Source organism: Ictalurus punctatus, chromosome 7 (genome assembly GCF_001660625.3).
Source record: "Ictalurus punctatus breed USDA103 chromosome 7, Coco_2.0, whole genome shotgun sequence".
Classification (NCBI taxonomy): domain Eukaryota; kingdom Metazoa; phylum Chordata; class Actinopteri; order Siluriformes; family Ictaluridae; genus Ictalurus; species Ictalurus punctatus.
The window spans coordinates 33,255,371-33,274,843 of record NC_030422.2 but is presented as its reverse complement, the minus strand read 5'-3'; the positions used below and the strand labels follow the sequence as shown (position 1 = coordinate 33,274,843).

The window sequence follows — 19,473 nt, the reverse complement described above, 5'->3', positions numbered from 1 at the left end:
TTTCGTGCTGTTACAGTAAAATACTGACTGACAACTATGAAAATGATTGTTTTCCTTTTATTTATTAAAGAACATCAGCACCATGGTTTCATTTAAATATACACCAGGCAGCATCTCTAACAGATATAAAATCACCTCATGTTTACAAAGCCATGACTGGTTCAGTAATGATTTTCCCCTGCAGAGGCAAACGGACCAGAACAATACTGTTTCAACTTCCAGACGAATAAAATCCCTCTACGAGTGATTAAGGAGTATAAAGAAACTCGGACTGACTGTACAAAAGCTGGAATCGTGTAAGTTTTCAACCCCTTGTTTCATTTTAATAAATAATAAGAATATGTTTCCACATATCAATCATTATTGTATGATTATACATATTATATAAATTTATAGAATATAATTTTAATCTTGATATTATTAAAAATGTATTATAATAAAAGTTTAAATAATGTTAGAGGATTGGGACGTGTGAGTGTGTTAGATTTTCTGTTTGGATTATAGTTTTACACTGACACACACACACACACACACACACACACACACACACACACACACATATATATATATATATATATATATATATATATATATATATATATATATATATCCTCTCCTCTACAGGTTTACCCTAAACAATGGTGGTCGTGTGTGTGCAGACCCTGGACTTCTGTGGGTGAAGAATCACATGAAGAAAATTGACCTGCGCTTTTTTGCAAACCCGACCCAACCTCAACCGAGCCGTTAAATCCTCTCTCTGTTAATAACAAGTAAATTTTTTTTTAACAAAATGTACTTTTTTACATTTCGTTTGATGTATTTGGACAGGAGGAATAAATCTTTTAAAAAAATAATTTTTATGAATCATATTTAATCATAAACTCTTGACTGAAGCAGTCTAGCATTATTTATCTCAGTTAATCTATGGCTTGTGGTCATGAAGTCGTTTTATCTTATATACATTAAAGGACTTTTAATTACATGTTATTGCTTTGTTTTTGTTTTTTATGGAAATTGGTTACATTTTTGACAGGAACAATTAGAAAAGTTCCCAATAATTATATAAATGAAATAAGTAAAATATCATGTTCACTGGTTTGTAACATGACTGGTGAGGGGGGTACAATGGCTTAGCGATTAGCAAGTTTGCCTGTCACTTCCAGGGTTGGGGGTTTCGAATCCCGCCTCTACCCCGTGTGCACGGCACTCGCATGTTCTCCCCGTGCTTAAGTGAAAACTGAAACTGAAAACTATTTTCACGAATAAGACTGAAGGTGTGAGAGAGAAAGACTGCAGGACATTGTGTGAGAAAAACAATGACAGCAGTACAGAAAGTATTGTTTATGGGGGGAGGGGGGTGAAGCGGTGATGCAAAAGACATTAGCATGCTATGTAGCACAGATATAACGCACAGGTGCATTTAAATGCGTCTGTTTTTTACATGAACAGGGAGACGGTGTGGATCCTGAAGGTTAAGTAACAGCCTGGGATCCAGCTAAAGTTTGTAAAGGTTCAGTTACATAAAATTCCTTGTTTACAAAGCGTCAGATAAGTGACTGGCTATGATTAGACTATGTTGTATTCGTAGTGATGCTGCTTTTGGCTCTGAACGGATGAGGAACTTCTTCAGAACTTGATGTACACTTTTCTGTACAAACACCGATAAACACTTTGTTTTCACTGTCAACTTTTTTGAAGGCTATCCCGTCTGGTCCGATCCCACTGAAGAGCTACTGCAGCACAAACTGCTGAAAAAGTTCATGCTGGATCTGATAGAAAGGAGTCAGAACACACAGAGCATCACAGCTTATTGCGTATGGAGCTGCGTAGCTGCAGAGCGGTCAGAGTGTCCATGCTTACCCCCTGTATACCTCCAAAATCTCCTACAATGGACATCAGAACTGGACCATGGAGCGATGGAAGAAGGTGGTCTGGTCTGATGAATCATATTTTCTTTTACATCACGTGGAGGCCGGGTGCGTGTGTGTCACTTATCTGGGGAAGAGATGGCACCAGGGTGCACTATGGGAAGAATGCGAGTTGTTGTGATGCTTGTGTTGTTCTCTGCTTGATGTATCGCTTTGCTTGTATTTCCTCATTTGTAAGTCTCTTTGGATAAAAGCGTCTGCTAAATGAATAAATGTAAATGTGAATGTGATGCTCTGGGTAATGTTCTGCTGGGAAACCTTGGGTTCTGGCATTCATGTGGATGTTACTTTGACACGTACCACCTACTTAAACACTGCAAAAACTCTTCAGGAACGGTTTCGGGAACATGACAAAGCGTTCAAAGTGTTCAGTCGGCCTCCAAATTCCCGAGAGCTCAATCCGATTGAGCGTCTGTGGGATGTTCTGGACAAACAAGTCCGATCCACAGAGGCCCCACCTCGCAACTTACAGGACTTAAAGGATCTGCTTCTAACGTCTTGGTGCCAGAAACCACAGCACACCTTCAGAGGTCTTGTGGAGTCCAGGCCTCGACAGGTCAGAGCTGTTTTTCGGCCACAAGGAGAGGAGGACCTACACAATATTATGCAGGTGGTTTTAATGTTATGGCTGATCTGTGTATCTGGTAATAATGTTAGATAATAACGTCACGACACATCTGTGGTATGACTACTGTCGTGTCTGTTATGTTCTACACCCACCATCCACCCATTATTTACTTTCAAATTTGAGTTACAGCTAATTTGTTCTAACTCCTTCCTTAAGACATGACAGACTGTTAAATATATATTCAATGAATGGTTCGAAACTTAAATTTAAATTAAACTGAATAAAGTCTTAATGGTATCAAGAGAGCTACGTTAGCTGCTCTCATTATTATTATTATTATTTTTTCTAACAACGTTCGATTAGCAGAACAGATCTAGAACCATTTATGTTCCAACAATGTTCCCTCCCTCGAGTTTTCTGAATGTTCTGAGTACGGTCTTTATACTATTTATCATGCATCATTGCTGCATCCTACAGTACTGACAAACATCTGTAATGTTATTGTTTATATAGCTGGGAACATTCAGTCAGAGAGCTTTATTACAGCAGATGTTCTTAGAATGTTGCAGGAATGGTTTTTCTGAATGTTGGAGACGTCTTAGAGCTTGAACAACTAGTAACATTTAAACCCGCTGAGTTCTGGATTCTGATTGGTCAGAAAGTGTTGATTAATTTCCTGTAACAGCGGCTCTGACAGAAGTGCAGCTGCAGATTTATTTATATTAATGCGCTCACTCTAGTACGTTATCGTTTCTATAGTAACAGCTCAGGCACAGGGACTCATTTGAAATGTATCCCCATTTTGAGAACTTCCTCAAGTTCTTAGTTCTTCAGTTCAAGGAGAACACAGAGGTCAGAGGTCATGGTCATTTTTACTGCATGAGACCACCACTTGAGGGCGCTGCTGTTCAGGATGTATGGAGAGCACGCACACACACACACACACACACATGCACGTAAACACACGCACACACACAGATACACACAGACACACACACACACGTAGTGGTCAATGTGTTAAAGAGTGGAGCGTAAGAGCTTTATGGAAATGGAAATACAGAGTAAGGGAAGAGAGGAGGAGGGGTGGACAGGAAGTGAATTAGGTCATGGGTTTATTCAACACAGCCCCTTTACCACACACTTCCCTTTTAATATCACTTCCCCACACACACACCCCGACCGAAAACGCAAAAGAAACACTGTTGAAACAAAATGTACGTAAATCCATTTCTTCCGAAAATGTTATACAACATATAATAACCTCTAATTGTTAGCAGGTTATATGTCTACATTTGCTGAATTTGAAAAAAAACAACAACAACATTTACATTAATCGATGCTTTTATTCTCCAAAGCGACTTACACATGAGACAGGATGCAACAGTACGAGCACTTGAGTGCTACGGTTCGTACATTTACATTTACAGCTTTTAGCAGATGCCTCATCCAGAGCAACGTATCAAAAGTGCTTTATCAATAAAAAAAACATCCACATGCTGGTTTACTGTAGACGTCAGGGCCTGAAAGAACCATCAGATAAAAACCCTGTTGGGGAAGTGAGTACACCGTGAACAAGTGGAACACGACGCCAACTGCACTGATGCAGAAGAGACCTGCACCTCCACCTCCACCACCTCCACCTCCACCTCCACCACCTCCACCTCCACCACCTCCACCTCCACCTCCACCACCTCCACCTCCACCACCTCCACCTCCACCTCCACCACCTCCACCTCCACCTTCACTATCACATCCAGTCCTACTAATGACTAAATACTAACCTGTACACCAGGGGGGGAAAAACACCTTAAAATATACTTCAAACATGGAGGAAGCTATTGAAGAAAAACGATTTCAAACATTTGACCTTGCTCTGACCTTGACCCTGTATGGCTCGATTACAACACCTAGTCAGTTCATCTCCTGGCTGCATGAATATTTCCATATAAATCCTAAAATCATTGAACCACTCGTTCTTGATATATATCAGGAGTTGGGGCACGGGTAAGGACCCCGTCTCACGACACACTGGGACACTGATAACTGAATTTCCGGTGACATGACCATGTACATCACATTTTATATGTCATATCAATTTGTTAAATTAATCACACGGATTTCTATCACAGTACTTCCAGCAGGATCGTAGGCTAGCTAGTGGATTTAAAACAACAACATTAAACTTATATCGTTAGACTACAACAATCGATTAAACGGTTAAAAAAATCGTTAGACTCAAACAAACCGTATATAGAATGTCAAATGAAGTTAAAAACGCCTACGCTAACGTGAGGAATCATTTCAGAGCTACAACAACGCCATTTATTTCGAGCTGAGAGGCTTCTGAAAACATGACGTCGTGTCATTTACAGTAAGGGAACATCGTGAGCATCGACGCTCCTTGGTTTTTGCGGTGCATTGTGGGATTTTTTTAGGGATCGAACGTTCCAGTGCACTGGAAGGATTTTGCAATTGAGACCGAACTTAAAATGGCCGCCTCGCTGATCAGCGCCCTGAACTAGTGAAATAGGGAGCTGATTGAGACGCACCCAGAGATGTATAGTTTTTGCTTAAAGGCCCAGCAGGGGCAGTTTGGCAGCACAGGCATTTAAACTCAGGACTCCATGATCAGTAGCTCAAGGCCTTAATCACTGAGCAGCAGTTCAGGACTCGTCGACTGGAGGACTGTGGTCCGGATGCAGAGCCAGCAAAGTGTTTCAGTTATTTCACTCAAACAAGGAGACGACAAAACCCTTGTAGTTTAGCAGCTCGAAACGTGAACCTTCTGGAACTGTGGCTTCTGTAGCAGATCTTCTGCATCAGTTTATCGAGTCATACGTTATTGTGTAAATATTTATATATTTAAAAGGAGAGATTCTTTATTTACATTTACATTTATTCATTTAGCAGACTCTTTCATCCAAAGCGACTTACAAATAAGGAAATACAAGCAAAGTGATATATCAAGTGCAGAACAATACAAGTAGTGCTACTGTACTATACTAAGATTTATAATTGAGTTACAGAGAAGCAACGTGCGCAGAGTCGAGGTGTAAGAGCCATAAGATAATGTTGGGTTGGTGTTTTAGGGATTAGTTAGGTGCTCACGGAAGAGGTGGGTCTTTAGCTGTTTTTTGAAGATGGTGAGAGATTCTGCGGTCCGGATTGAGGTTGGAAGTTCATTCCAGCACTGAGGAACAGTTAGTTTGAAGGTTCTGCAGAGGGACATTGAGCCACGCTGAGTAGGCACTACCTTCAGGAGAGAGTTGAGGTAGGGGGCGCTGTTCCAGACAAGGTCTTGTACATGAGCATCAAGGCCTTGAATTTGATGCGGGCGGCTACAGGAAGCCAGTGCAGGGGGATGAAGAGGGGTGTGTTATTTTGGGCTGGTTGAAGACGAGGCGTGCTGCTGCATTCTGAATCATCTGAAGGGGGTTGATGGAGCTGGCTCTCCTGTGTGATTTGTGGCGTGATGACAGAGATTGTTTAAAGAAAAGTCAAAAGTGATCAAAAGTGTTAGTAAGCATGACTGTGACAAAGAAAACAACAGCAGTTGGAGTTATTATGTTAATCACTCATCTGGACCGTTTGTAAACATGGAATTGTCTATAACATGGCCTCTGAAATTTTAGGTGAACTCTCGTGATCTAATTTGTTAGCCATTATGGTTAAGATGGTGGCTTACTGAACTTTCCATATTGTCAGCTGTTCATGTGAAAGACAGACTCGTGCAAACATGCTGTGTGGTGATGTGCAAAATAGCTCGAATACCACTACCCCCCCATCCCCCCATCCCCCCCAACACAAGTTTCTGTTCACCACAAAACAAACAATGTTGTGCATTTTTTTCCCTCACAGCACTCGCTGTCTTATTCATGTAAATCGCTTCATTTCACTCATTTAAATGACATTTTAAAAATACATTTATTCTGCTGTCTTTTCAGTCTAACTTCATAAATAAATAAATAAATAAATAAATAAATAAATAGATCAGAATATTGTGCATTAGCACTTCACACTAGAAACCCAGTCAGGGGAGTAAACAACTACAGGCCCTGCTGATAATAATTAGGCACGGTGAATAATAATAATAATGATTGTTAGTCTCTTCTGTATTGTGTTGGTTAATCCTCACTGTTTAACTCCAGAGCAGCTGCACTTATTTCTACGTATTTAATTTAACACAGATGGGAGTTTGGCCGTGAGGTGCTGAGCGCTGATCAGATCTTTCGCGTTTTAGGTGAAAACCGCAGTCAGGTTTCCTGTGGAAGAGGTGCTCTTTAGATCTGTCTGAGTCAAAGTGAAACGTGTTGTCACCTACGAACTGCCCCTCACTCAAACCACATCCCCCCACGTCCTCTTATCAGCTTATAAGACCAGTGCTGAAGTGATATCTGCATTAATACGGTTCTGTTCACGTCGTCATCACCATCAGCGGTCATGTCCTCCGGTTCTCTCCTGCTGGTTCTGCTGGTTCTGGGCTGCCTTCAGTCCTTCACAGAGGCCAATAGTAAGATAAAGTTCACCTTTTCAACTTTATAACATGTCGCTTTGTACATATTATTATCTGCACTAAGTAGACACTAGTAAGATAGTTGACTTGTAGTAGAACGTTAAAACGTCTATACCGGAGTCATTATTCATTAACACTCCTGTGGTTTATAATGACGCTGAAGACGACCAGGCTGCTGAGAATAACCAGAGTTAATAAACCACTGTGTGTTTGTCGTGCTGTTACAGTAAAATACTGACTGACAACCATGAAGATGATTGTTTTCCTTTCATTTATTAAAGAACATCAGCACCATGGTTTCATTTAAATATACACCAGGCAGCATCTCTTACCAGATATAAAATCACCTCATGTTTACAAAGCCATGACTGATTCAGTAATGATTTTCCCCCTGCAGATGCAAAAACACCAGAACAATGCTGTTTCAAATTCCAGACGAATAAAATCCCTCTACGACTGATTAAGGGGTATAAAGAAACTCGGCTTGACTGTACAAAAGCTGGAATCGTGTAAGTTTTCAACCCCTTCTTTCATTTTAATAAATAATAAGAATTTTTCTCTATATCAATCATTATTTCATCGTAATATAAAATATCATTTAAATTTAATAGAATATAATTCTAAATGACCTTGATAGTATTTGAAATTTATGACATTTAAAGTCATAATGTTGGAGGTTTGGGACGTGTGAGTGTTAATTTGACACTGATGTATATCTCCTCTCCTCTACAGGTTTATCCTAAACAATGGTCGTCGTGTGTGTGCAGACCCTGGACTTCTGTGGGTGAAGAATCACATGAAGAATATTGACCTGCGCTTTTTTTCAGAGCTGATCCAACCTCAATCGAGCCGTTAAATCCTCTCTCTGTTAATGCACAATATATATAATACTATTTATATACATACATACATACATACATACATACATATATATATATATATATATAAAATTTGCTATATTTAGACAGGCAGAATAATGCTTTATTATTATTATGAATCATATTCCATCGTAAACTTTAGCTTGAAGCAGTCTAACAATATTTACCTCAATTAATCTGTGGCTTGTGGGCATGAAGTCATTTTTATATAAATCTTATATACATTAAAGGACTTTTTTTATTTACACACTCTGGCTTTGTTTCTGTTTTTTTTCTTTCTTTCTTTCACATTTTAAAAGGAAACCATGTGGGTTATGTTGAAAGACATTCAAATGTTCAAGTCACATCTTCGATAGCAAAAATTAAAACAGTTATCTGAATAAATATCTAAATAAAATAATAAGTGAAATAGTACGCTTATATCTTGCAATAATAATAATAATAATAATAATAATAATAATAATAATAACAGTAACAGCTTATTCACAGGGACTTGTACAGCGTGCAGTAATTAACATGTTTGGCAGACAATACGTAAAATTAAATGTAACTATAAATGGATAAAAAGTATGACATGTCATACTTTAATAAATACACAATTATAATTGGGAAATTGCTGTGATATAAAAGGAATAAAAGGTTTTGGGATGCACTTCGGGATCCATTTCAGGGTGGTTACAGTAGCTCTGCTTCATTACTGATTATTTTACTGTAACAGCACCACACACAGAGTTTTATTCCTTAATTACTCATCAGACAATGTGAGCTGTTTATCAGATATTAAGTCGGCTAGACTGTTATAATGGAACACACGTAACACATAATTATTAACTGGTTAAACATTTTAATGTATTCAGATATTTATTTGAAGTGTTTATCCTTATAATATATCAAATTGCAAAAGTTGTTCAAATAAACGTGGCTAATTCATGCCTCTATTTGATAGTTTCTTAATTGTCTTTGATTAAAAAAAATACCTTAACAATTTAGTTTAAAAGTTTTTTTTAAACACTTTAACTGAATTTAACAGTTATATTAGCAAATACACAGATCAGCCATAATATTAAAAATGTGTGTTTGTCGTGTTAACCTGGTGCCACCTGCAGTCCATTGGTATTAATGCAGCAGGATAGATGGAAGAGAATTTGTTAGGAAAAAGACGTGACAGTCACTAAATAATACAGACCAGTGACATTTAACACAGAAACAAACATAAAAGGTTTTATTTAGCCATCACAATCCGCTAGAATAGATTCAGCTTCAATACACCTTTGCATTAATTCTACACACCGCTGAAATACACAATATGGCCAAAAGTATACGGACACCCGACCATCAAACCCATATGTGGGCCTTCTCCAAATGTTTACAAGCACACAGTTGTATAGAACGTCTTTGTATGCTGTAGCTTTACAGTTTCTCTTCACTGGAACTCAGAGGCCGGAACCCGTTCCCAATGTGCACAAAAGGAGCTCCATGAAGACGTGGTGTGTGAAGGTTGGAAGAAGAACTCGAAGAACTCGAGTGTCCTGCACAGATCCCTGACCTCAACCCCACTGAACACCTTTAGGATGAACCGGAACTGGAGCCTCCTCACATCAACATCAGCGCCTGACCTCAACTTCACTAACGCTCTTGTAGCTGAATGAACACTAATCCCCACAGCCACGCCCCAAAATCCCCACAGCCACGCCCTAAAATCCAGTGGAAAGCCTTCCCCAAAGAGTGGAGCACATTATAACAACAAAGGGGAATAAATCTGGAACGGGATGTTCAACAAGCACATATGAGTGTGATGGTCAGGTGTCCATAAACTGAATGCAGTTCTTCCAGAATATCTTCCCTTAGTTGGTGTTGTGATGATGGGGCTACGTCTAAAATCTCTTCCATGAGTAGAAATGTGGTGAATGTGGTGATTGAATGCAACAATTGTGACGTCATTAACACAATTTGTGATTAGTGGAGGTTATGGTCCTGAGTTTATTGCTTTGTTTTACCCCTTACTATTTAAATAACACTCAGCTGCTCCTTTATACTGAACTGAGGTGTATGTTGTTTGATCTCGGACCTGAATTGTGTGAGGAGTCAGTTTGAAGTGGTGTGTGATTCGGTGTTGGAGCTTCACTTGATGAACCTCTTCAGTTTTGAGCTTGAATGGAGGAGAATAAACGAGAATAAACCTACTCCTCTGTCCATTCATCCTTCAACACTCTGTTGTCATCATCAACTTCTCTTTCTTTTTCAACCAATCCAACTCATCACTTCACCAATCAGCTCAGAAAGGGTATAAAATACATTTTTAAAAAGTGATTTTCTCACGCGTTGTAGCGAGTCTCTTGTTCCGCTGTAAATAATTTGCATAAACGCATGTGATTGGATAAAAGGATGATTCCCAAAAGATAAGGTTGTACAGCGTCAGTGTTTAGAATTCATTTTAAAACGATACCACAGCAGTTCAACTCCGACCTTCGTTCGTTTTCCCGTCATTTCACTGAACACTGCTTCTCAAATCCAGCTGAAGTCAACGTGGGATTTGTGAAACGATTATTCGTTAAAGACGGGGCCGTACCCACTTTATTTGGACCACTTTATTAAATGCGAGGTTTTGTGTTGTATAGCTGTACAGCCAGTGCACAGCTGTTAGCCTGTTAGCCTCTGCTAACCGGCTAACTCACGTTATTTACAAACTACATATAAACTTACCGCATCATTATCGGACTCGAAGTCAAACTGGTAGGGAAAAACCCACGACATTATTCCTGAGCTGAAATTCAGATATGGTAGTGGGCGTTTCCTTTCCTACACGAGCTGTAACTGGTAGACCAATCACAACAGACTTGGACATCTGACCAATCAGAGCAGAGCAGGCTATCTGAAAGGAAGAGTCTAGAGGGAACGGATCCTTGAGCGAGTCGTATGACCTTGGATTCATGTATGAGAGCTCTAAAACAAAATTAGGCACTTTTATATAGCATAATAGAGGCACTTTAAGTCTGCTGAAATACTTTGACGAGCCGGTCCTAGTGGAATAACACAGGCCAGCTCTTTTCCCCCTGAACATTTCAACCTATTCAAATTAATTACAATCCACAAGACTTTTTACATTTAGAAAACAGGTTGGATTACAGACTTTAACAGGTCATGAGGTAGGCGGTGATATACTCTCAGCTCTCAGATTTGTAGTGAAGCTTCATAATTTTTAAATGCAGTACTTGTAATGCTTGAAAAAGTTCCTTATCAGATGGAGAAAACGACATGGGGTGACATGGGTAACCTAAGAAGATGGTATAAATGATAAAGGTTTGCAACAACTGTGTGTTTGTGTGAGCTGTATTACAGGTACTACACTATACTACAGGTACTACACTGCACTACAGGTACTACACTGCACTACAGGTACTACACTATACTACAGGTACTACACTATACTACAAGTATTACACTATACTACAGGTACTACACTATACTACAGGTATTACACTATACTACAGGTACAACACTGCACTACAGGTACTACACTATACTACAGGTACTACACTATACTACAGGTACTACACTGCACTACAGGTACTACACTATACAACAGGTACTACACTATACTACAGGTATTACACTGCACTACAGGTACTACACTATACTACAGGTACTACACTGCACTACAGGTACTACACTATACAACAGGTACTACACTATACTACAGGTACTACACTATACTACAGGTATTACACTGCACTACAGGTACTACACTATACTACAGATACTACACTATACTACAGGTACTACACTATACTACAGATACTACACTATACTACAGATACTACACTGCACTACAGGTACTACACTATACTACAGATATTACACTATACTACAGATACTACACTATACTACAGGTACTACACTATACTACAGGTATTACACTATACTACAGATACTACACTATACTACAGATACTACACTGCACTACAGGTACTACACTATACTACAGATATTACACTGCACTACAGGTACTACACTATACTACAGGTACTACACTATACTACAGGTGCTACACTATACTACAGGTACTACACTATACTACAGGTATTACACTACACTACAGGTACTACACTATACTACAAGTACTACACTATACTACAGGTACTACACTATACTACAGGTGTTACACTATACTACAGGTACTACACTATACTACAGGTATTACACTGCACTACAGGTACTACACTATACTACAGGTGATACACTATACTACAGGTATTACACTATACTACAGGTACTACACTATACTACAGGTACTACACTATACTACAGGTACTACACTATACTACAGGTACTACACCGCACTACAGGTATTACACTATACTACAGGTACTACACTATACTACAGGTATTACACTGCACTACAGGTACTACACTGCACTACAGGTACTACACTATACTACAGGTACTACACTATACCACAGGTGTACTGCAGAGTACCACAGTTGTGTGGTGTAGTTCTGAAACTCTCTGCTCATCTTTTAAATGTGACTTACCTTATAATTCCTACCCTTCTAAAGAAAATTCACACTTTTTATAATTAGGACGACTTGGTGTGTGTGTGTGTGTGTGTGTGTACGTGTGTGTACGTGTGTGTGCGCATGTGTGTATTACAGTTCTGAAAGTCTCACTCCTCACCGCTTGTATCTAACCCTAACAAAGAAAATTCACACCTTTTATATTTAGAAAAACTTTGAGTGTGCTTGAATGTGTGTGCGTGCGTGTGTGCGCGCGTGTGTGTGTGTGTGCATGCGTGCGTGTGTGTGTGTGCGTGTGCATGCGTGCGTGTGTGTGTGTGTGTGTGTGCGCGTGTGTGTGCATGCGTGCGTGTGTGTGTGTGTGTGTGTGCGTGTGCGCTCGCGCGTGTGTGTGTGTGTGTGTGTGTGTGTGTGTGTATGTGTGTGTGCGTGCGTGCGTGTGTGCATGCGTGTGTGTGTGTGCGTGCGTGTGCGACCATGATGAAAATAATATGTGACAATTTTCACTGTGTTGTGTGCAACACTGAAATGTTGTAGGTTAATGCAGAGGTTCACTAGGCGGCTGTGGATCAGGTGGTAGAGCGGGTCGTCCACTAATCATAGGGTTGGCGGTTCGATCCCCAGTCCACATGACTCCACATGCCGAAGTGTGTGTCTTGCCTTGGGCAAGACACTGAGCCCCAAGTTGCTCCAGATGGTATGCTAGTGCCTTGCATGGAATCTCTGCTGCCACTGGTGTATGTGTGTGTGTGTGTGTGTGTGTAACAGTGTAAGGCACTTTGTAGAACTGTTAAGGTTATATGTAAGTGCAGATCATTTACAACCTCAGGCTCCCCTCCAGAGCAATGTAACAGTCACCGTCTTTATGCCCCAGCACTGTTGAATTCTGAATTCTGATTGGTCAGAAGGTGTTGATTAATTTTCTGACAGTAGTGCATCTGCAAATCACAGGTTTGTATTAATGCACTAGTTCTAAATCAATATCGTTTCAGTAGCACCAGCGTGTTCACAGGGAGCCATGTTTGTAGACTGCGTTAAGTTCTGGGAAGTGTAGTTAGACGCCGATTCTGATGTAAAACATGACAGTTAATTTAGCCACCTCTATTAGATTTAAAAACCACGTGTTGATATATTCTCAGAAAGCCGAGATTAGATTATATCACCGCCCACCTCATGGTCTGCTAAAGGCCGTAATCCAACCTGGTTTTTTACATTTAAACAGTCTTGAGCACAGTAAATAAATCGAACAAATTGGGGAAAAAAGAACTATTCTCGGTTATTCCACTAGGACTGGGTCATCAACTGGTGGATCCAGACAGTATCTCAGCAGACTGAACTGAGTGCTTGAAAAAGTTCCTTATCAGATGGAGAAAATGACATGGGGTGACATGGGTAACCTAAGAAGATGGTATAAATGATAAAGGTTTGCAACAACCATGTGTTTGTACGAGCTGTATTACAGGTACTACACTATACTACAGGTACTACACTGCACTACAGGTACTACACTGCACTACAGGTACTACACTATACTACAGGTACAACACTGCACTACAGGTTTTACACTATACTACAGGTACTACACTATACTACAGGTACTACACTATACTACAGGTACAACACTGCACTACAGGTTTTACACTATACTACAGGTACTACACTGCACTTCAGGTATTACACTATACTACAGGTACTACACTGCACTACAGGTACTGCACTATGCTACAGGTACTACACTCCACTACAGGTACTACACTGCACTACAGGTACTACACTATACTACAGGTATTACACTATACCACAGGTACTACACTATACTACAGGTACTACACTATACTACAGGTATTACACTATACTACAGGTACTACACTATACTACAGGTACTACACTGCACTACAGGTATTACACTATACTACAGGTACTACACTATACTACAGGTACTACACTGCACTACAGGTATTACATTGCACTACAGGTACTACACTATATTACAAGTTTTACACTATATTACAGATACCACACTATACTACAGGTGTTACACTATACTACATATACTACACTATACTACAGGTACTACACTATACTACAGGTGTTACACTATACTACATATACTACACTATACTACAGGTACTACACTACACTACAGGTACTACACTATACTACAGGTACTACACTATACTACAGGTATTACACTATACTACAGGTATACTGCAGAGTACCACAGTTGTGTGGTGTAGTTCTGAAACTCTCTGCTCATCTTTTAAATGTCACTTACTTTATAATTCCTACCCTTATAAAGAAAATTCATGTTTTTTTTTTTTTTTATAATTAGGAAGGCTTGGTGTATGTGTGTGTGTGTGTGTTTGTGTGTGTGTGTGTGTTTCGGTTCTGAATCTACCTGCTCACCACTTGCATGTCACTGACTGTATCTTACAAACTAACCTCACATAGCTGAGAACTGTCCCGTATCACCCCCCCATCAGTCATCTGTAGTATTTATGACTCATGAGGTTCAGTGCTGTGAGCTGGAAAGCAGACGGTTCTCTATCTTTAGCTCTGTAGATGAACATCATGTCCCTCAGCACGAAGTCGGTGTAGAGACACAGCACAGAGTCACAGCACAGAGTCACAGCACAGAGTCACATCAGTGAAAGGAGGAGGACTCCTACCTCTTCATCTGCACATTACATACTGTATATTTACAATTGGGTATGGTTTGCTTTTGGATGAGCGCATGCTTTTATGTGTATTTTTATGTAAAAAAAGAAAAAACAAAAACATATTGAGATATTTTTAGAAACTGTGATAATGGAAATACTGCATTCAATAAAAATGCTAAACAAATAAAAAAAGATCAGATCCATCCATCTATCCAGAGACTTTTCTATTTCTTCTGTGTGTGTGTGTGTGTGTGTTGATATTTGAAATCATTAACTTATTCAGTCCTTCATCCACCCCACCACCACTCCATTAGTCCATCCTGTGTGATCCTTGTCCATCCATCCACCCACCCATCCACCCACCCATTCACCCATCCACCCATTCATCCACCCACCCATCCACCCATTCATCCACCCACCCATCCATCCACCCACCCATTCACGCATTCATCATCCATCCATCTATCCATCCATCCACCCACCCACCCATCCACCGATCCATCCATCCATCCATCCATCCATCCATCCATCCATACATGCACATCCTATACTTTCTAATTCTATTTCTCTATTCCTTACCAAGTTCTCTTTTGTTCAAAATCTCTTTATCCACCTCTATCTATCTTTTTGTGACCCTCTGTAATTCTGTAAATTCATCCATCCATCAATCCATTCATCTTTCTGACCAAACCACCATGTCTTTTTTTATTTTAAGCTAATGCTAATATTGCTAATGTCCTCTGACGTTCTGGGACCAAAAAAGAAGACAAATTTGTTTTAAAACCCAACGAGAAATTAAATCAGCACAAATTAGTGATGATGCTGTCTGACGAACTGATAATTTCCGATTAATTGAATAGAATGAATCATTTTTCTCTCTTGTCATCATTTTGCTAAACTCATTCTGTTCCACAGTGTAATAGTACAAGGTAAGTGTGTGGTAAAGCAGCTCTGTCATATAAAACCATGACCGAATGTGGTTCCTGTCCACCCCTCCCCCACCCTTCTCTTTCTTTTACGTTCTTTTAAAGCTCTTACAGTCCAGTTTTAACACAGTGACCACTACTTGAACTACATGAACTTGACAGTGACACTGTATGTGCATGTGGCTTCATTTTTCACCTGAATCGTGTTTCTTCATACAGTATGAAATGTCATTTTATTCACTTGATATCAGATGTACTGACGCGTGCTTGAACTCACATGTGCAGTTATAATGGCATGAAGAGATCACATGGCAGTGTGAGTAAAACTGTAGAGTTTGTACAGTAGTGTGTTGATGAGTTTGATTATGAAGTGTTAAACGCTCAGTTCTTCCTCACTGTAGGCGAAAACCGCAAACGGGTTTCCTGTGACAGAAATGGATTTTTTTTGTTTCTTAGTCAAAATGAAACATTTTTTTGTCACCTACAAACAACCAGACCACACCCCCCCCTTACCAGCCTATATAAACTGAAGAATGAGTCTGCATTAATACCATTCTGTTCACATCGTAACCATCGTCCTCCTCCTCCTCCTCATCATCATCATCATTATCACCATGGTCTCTCGTTCTCTCCTGCTGGTTCTGCTGGTTCTGCTGGGTCTCACCTGCCTTCAGTCCTTCACAACAGCCCACAGTAAGATAAAGTTTTAAATATTATTTAAAATATATTTTAAAAACTTTTTAATATTGAACCTTTTTGTCCCTAGAATTATTATTATTATTATTATTATTATTATTATTATTAGTAGTAGTAGTAGTAGTAGTAGCAGTAGTAGTAAAAGTATCACTAAACTCCTCTGGTTTATAATGATGCTGAATTCCCTAAAAAGACGAGCAGGTTTCTGAGAATAACCAGCGTTAATAAACTGTGTTTACAGATACAGTTTTTACTGTTACAGTAAAATACTGAGCGATGTGGTGGTGTGATGAAGCGGAGTTACTGCTAACACCCTGAACTTGACTATTTTCCTGTAACAGCACGGCCCCAAGTCTTTTATTCCTCTTATACCACAACATGTTGTCAACGGTTACAATCTTTAACAGTTAAAGAACGACCTTTCATACATTTTTTTTCCATTTATAGTTACATTTAATGTTGGTGAAACAAGTTAGTTCCTGTTCTTACTCACGTTATATCACGTTATATCTCCCTCACCAGCCTCTCTTTATCATGTTAAAAAACCTGACACTGGAGACTCCTTCCATAAAAGTTAAATTAATGTCTCTTTACGCAAAGTACACGTCCCCGCAGTGCACGTCCCCATGAGTGAGCCGTTACTATAGAAACGATAACGTGTTAAACTGAGAGCGCACTGATATAAATCTGCGCTACAGTCAGAGCTTCTAACATCTTCTACCCAATCACAGTCCAGAATTCACCTGTGACGTAATACAATTTAATAGCTGCAATAGTCTGCATCTCATACTAGATATAAAAGTGTATAATATCTTATTATTGAACATTTAATCACAGAACTGAATGCATAAATGTTTTCACGCAGATGGACATGGACCAGGACAGTGCTGTTTCAATTACCAGACACATCCAATCCCTGCAAAATATATTACAGCGTATGAAGAAACAGAGCATCAGTGTACAAAACCTGGAGTCATGTAAGCGTTCACCCCCTCGTTTATTATTGTGTGTAAATATTTGAATGAATTTGCTGCTTTACTGTTATGTGTAATAGAATATAAATGATCTTGGAGCTTTTGATTTTATTGCAGTTTAACACTGATGTAAATCTTCTCTCTCCTCTACAGCTTTACCCTAAATAAAGGTCGTCGTGTGTGTGCAGACCCCGGCGTCGAGTGGGTGAAGAACATCATGGAAATAATTGACCGGCGCCTTTTTACCTGATCCAAACTCAAACAAGTGTTTCAAAACTCTCTCCATTAATAAGTCTTTCATATTTCTTTTACGAAATTCACTTTTTATGTAATCAGACAGGAGGAATAAAGATTATTCCTGTAATAAAGCCGACTCATTATCAATATAATAAATAAATAAATAAATAAATAAGGGCAGTGGTGGCTTGATGGTTAAGGCTCTGGGTTTCTGATTGGGCCCTTAACCCTCTCTGCTCCATTTTTATATAAAAATAAATAATGACGTGTTATTTAACTGATTTATTCTACAGACAGTAAAATGTATTAAATGTATTTTAATGCATAAATTATATAGTTTAAAAAAAATAATAAAATTGCTCATTGATTGCATTCAAGCACTTAATGTTAGTCACATCCTTGATACCATCATTAATATATACTGAACATATCAGTATATCAGTATATCAGGCTAATCAGTATATCAGTATATCTGTATATCTGTATATCAGCATATCAGTATACCAGTATATCAGACTAATCAGTATATCAATATATCAGTATATCAGGCTAATCAGTATATCAGTATATCATTGTACCAGTATACCAGTATATCAGTATATCAGACTAATCAGTATATCAGTACATCACTATGTCAGTATGTCAATATGTCAGTATACCAGTATATCAGGCTAATCAGTATATCAGTATACCAGTATGTCAGACTAATCAGTATATCAATATATCAGTATATCAGGCTAATCAGTATATCAGTATACCATTATATCAGTATATCAGACTAATCAGTATATCAGTATATCAGTATACCAGTATACCGGTATACCAGTATATCAGTATATCAGGCTAATGAGTATATCAGTATATCAGGCTAATTAGTATATCTGTTGTCTTTTTCTGAATCGTTTGATTTAATTACAGTCCACAAGACTGTTTTCATTTAGCCACATCTACAAGTACTACATTTAAAAATCATGAAGCATTACTACAAATCTGAGAGCTGAGAGTATATCACTCACCTCGACATTCCATGTCTCCCTCCTTAAACTGGTTATCCCCGGTTCATTAGCTACGGCGGTGCCCGGGGACTCGCTACTGGAGCCCTTAGAAGTGGACGGCCAACCAGCCTACCACGTCAGGACCATCCTGAACTCCAGGCGCCGGAGAGGTAAACTAGAGTACCTGGTGGATTGGGAGGGATATGGCCCCGAAGAGCAGTGCTGAATCCCGTCCCAGGACATCCTGGACCCAGGCCTGTGTAGGGACTTCCATGCCACTCACCCAGCAAGGCCAGGACTGCAGAGGAGAGGTAGGCCCGAAGGGATCCGGCTCCCGGAGTGAGCCCTTCTGGGGGGGGGCTCTGTCATGTCGCTGTGAACTCGGGACTACAGTTCTCAGAGTGCAGTGCAAACTACAAACATGGCCGACGAGGACTACACTTCCCATGCACGCAAGCGTTCACATTCTCCGGAGTTCTGATCACGGACACCTGCACACAATTACAACCACACAGTATATAGAGCATGCCTAGAACATTGGTTCCTGGCAAAGTAATCACTCTGCAGTCCCGTCGCTGTAGTTC

General features: G+C 39.5%; 1 protein-coding gene across 3 annotated transcripts; it reads left to right on the top strand.

Annotated features, from left to right (window-relative positions):
* The first annotated feature begins 6,710 nt into the window (after nt 1–6,710).
* On the top strand, nt 6,711–18,025 carry LOC108268303 (C-C motif chemokine 3-like 1). 3 transcript variants are annotated; one of them, XM_053681741.1, is made up of 4 exons: nt 6,711–7,006; nt 7,407–7,518; nt 7,742–7,789; nt 17,811–18,025. In XM_053681741.1, exons 1-4 carry the CDS (start codon nt 6,937–6,939, stop codon nt 17,905–17,907), a joined length of 327 nt encoding a protein of 108 aa, XP_053537716.1. In that variant the 5' UTR covers nt 6,711–6,936; the 3' UTR covers nt 17,908–18,025. The 3 variants fall into 3 exon arrangements, with proteins under 3 accessions (XP_053537716.1, XP_017328676.2, XP_053537717.1); XM_017473187.3 differs by lacking the exon at nt 17,811–18,025 and having other exon boundaries at nt 6,721–7,006; nt 7,742–8,134; XM_053681742.1 differs by lacking the exons at nt 6,711–7,006; nt 7,407–7,518; nt 7,742–7,789 and adding exons at nt 16,474–16,680; nt 17,549–17,660.
* The last annotated feature ends 1,448 nt before the right edge of the window (nt 18,026–19,473 follow it).

Bases quoted from the DNA above. Each gene is read 5' to 3' on its own strand.
- LOC108268303 (XM_053681741.1), top strand. From the start codon at position 6,937: ATGTCCTCCGGTTCTCTCCTGCTGGTTCTGCTGGTTCTGGGCTGCCTT. The intron at 7,519-7,741 runs GTAAGTTTTCAA...TCTCCTCTACAG, and splicing joins TGTACAAAAGCTGGAATCGT to GTTTATCCTAAACAATGGTC. The intron at 7,790-17,810 runs GTGGGTGAAGAA...TCTCCTCTACAG, and splicing joins TGTGCAGACCCTGGACTTCT to CTTTACCCTAAATAAAGGTC.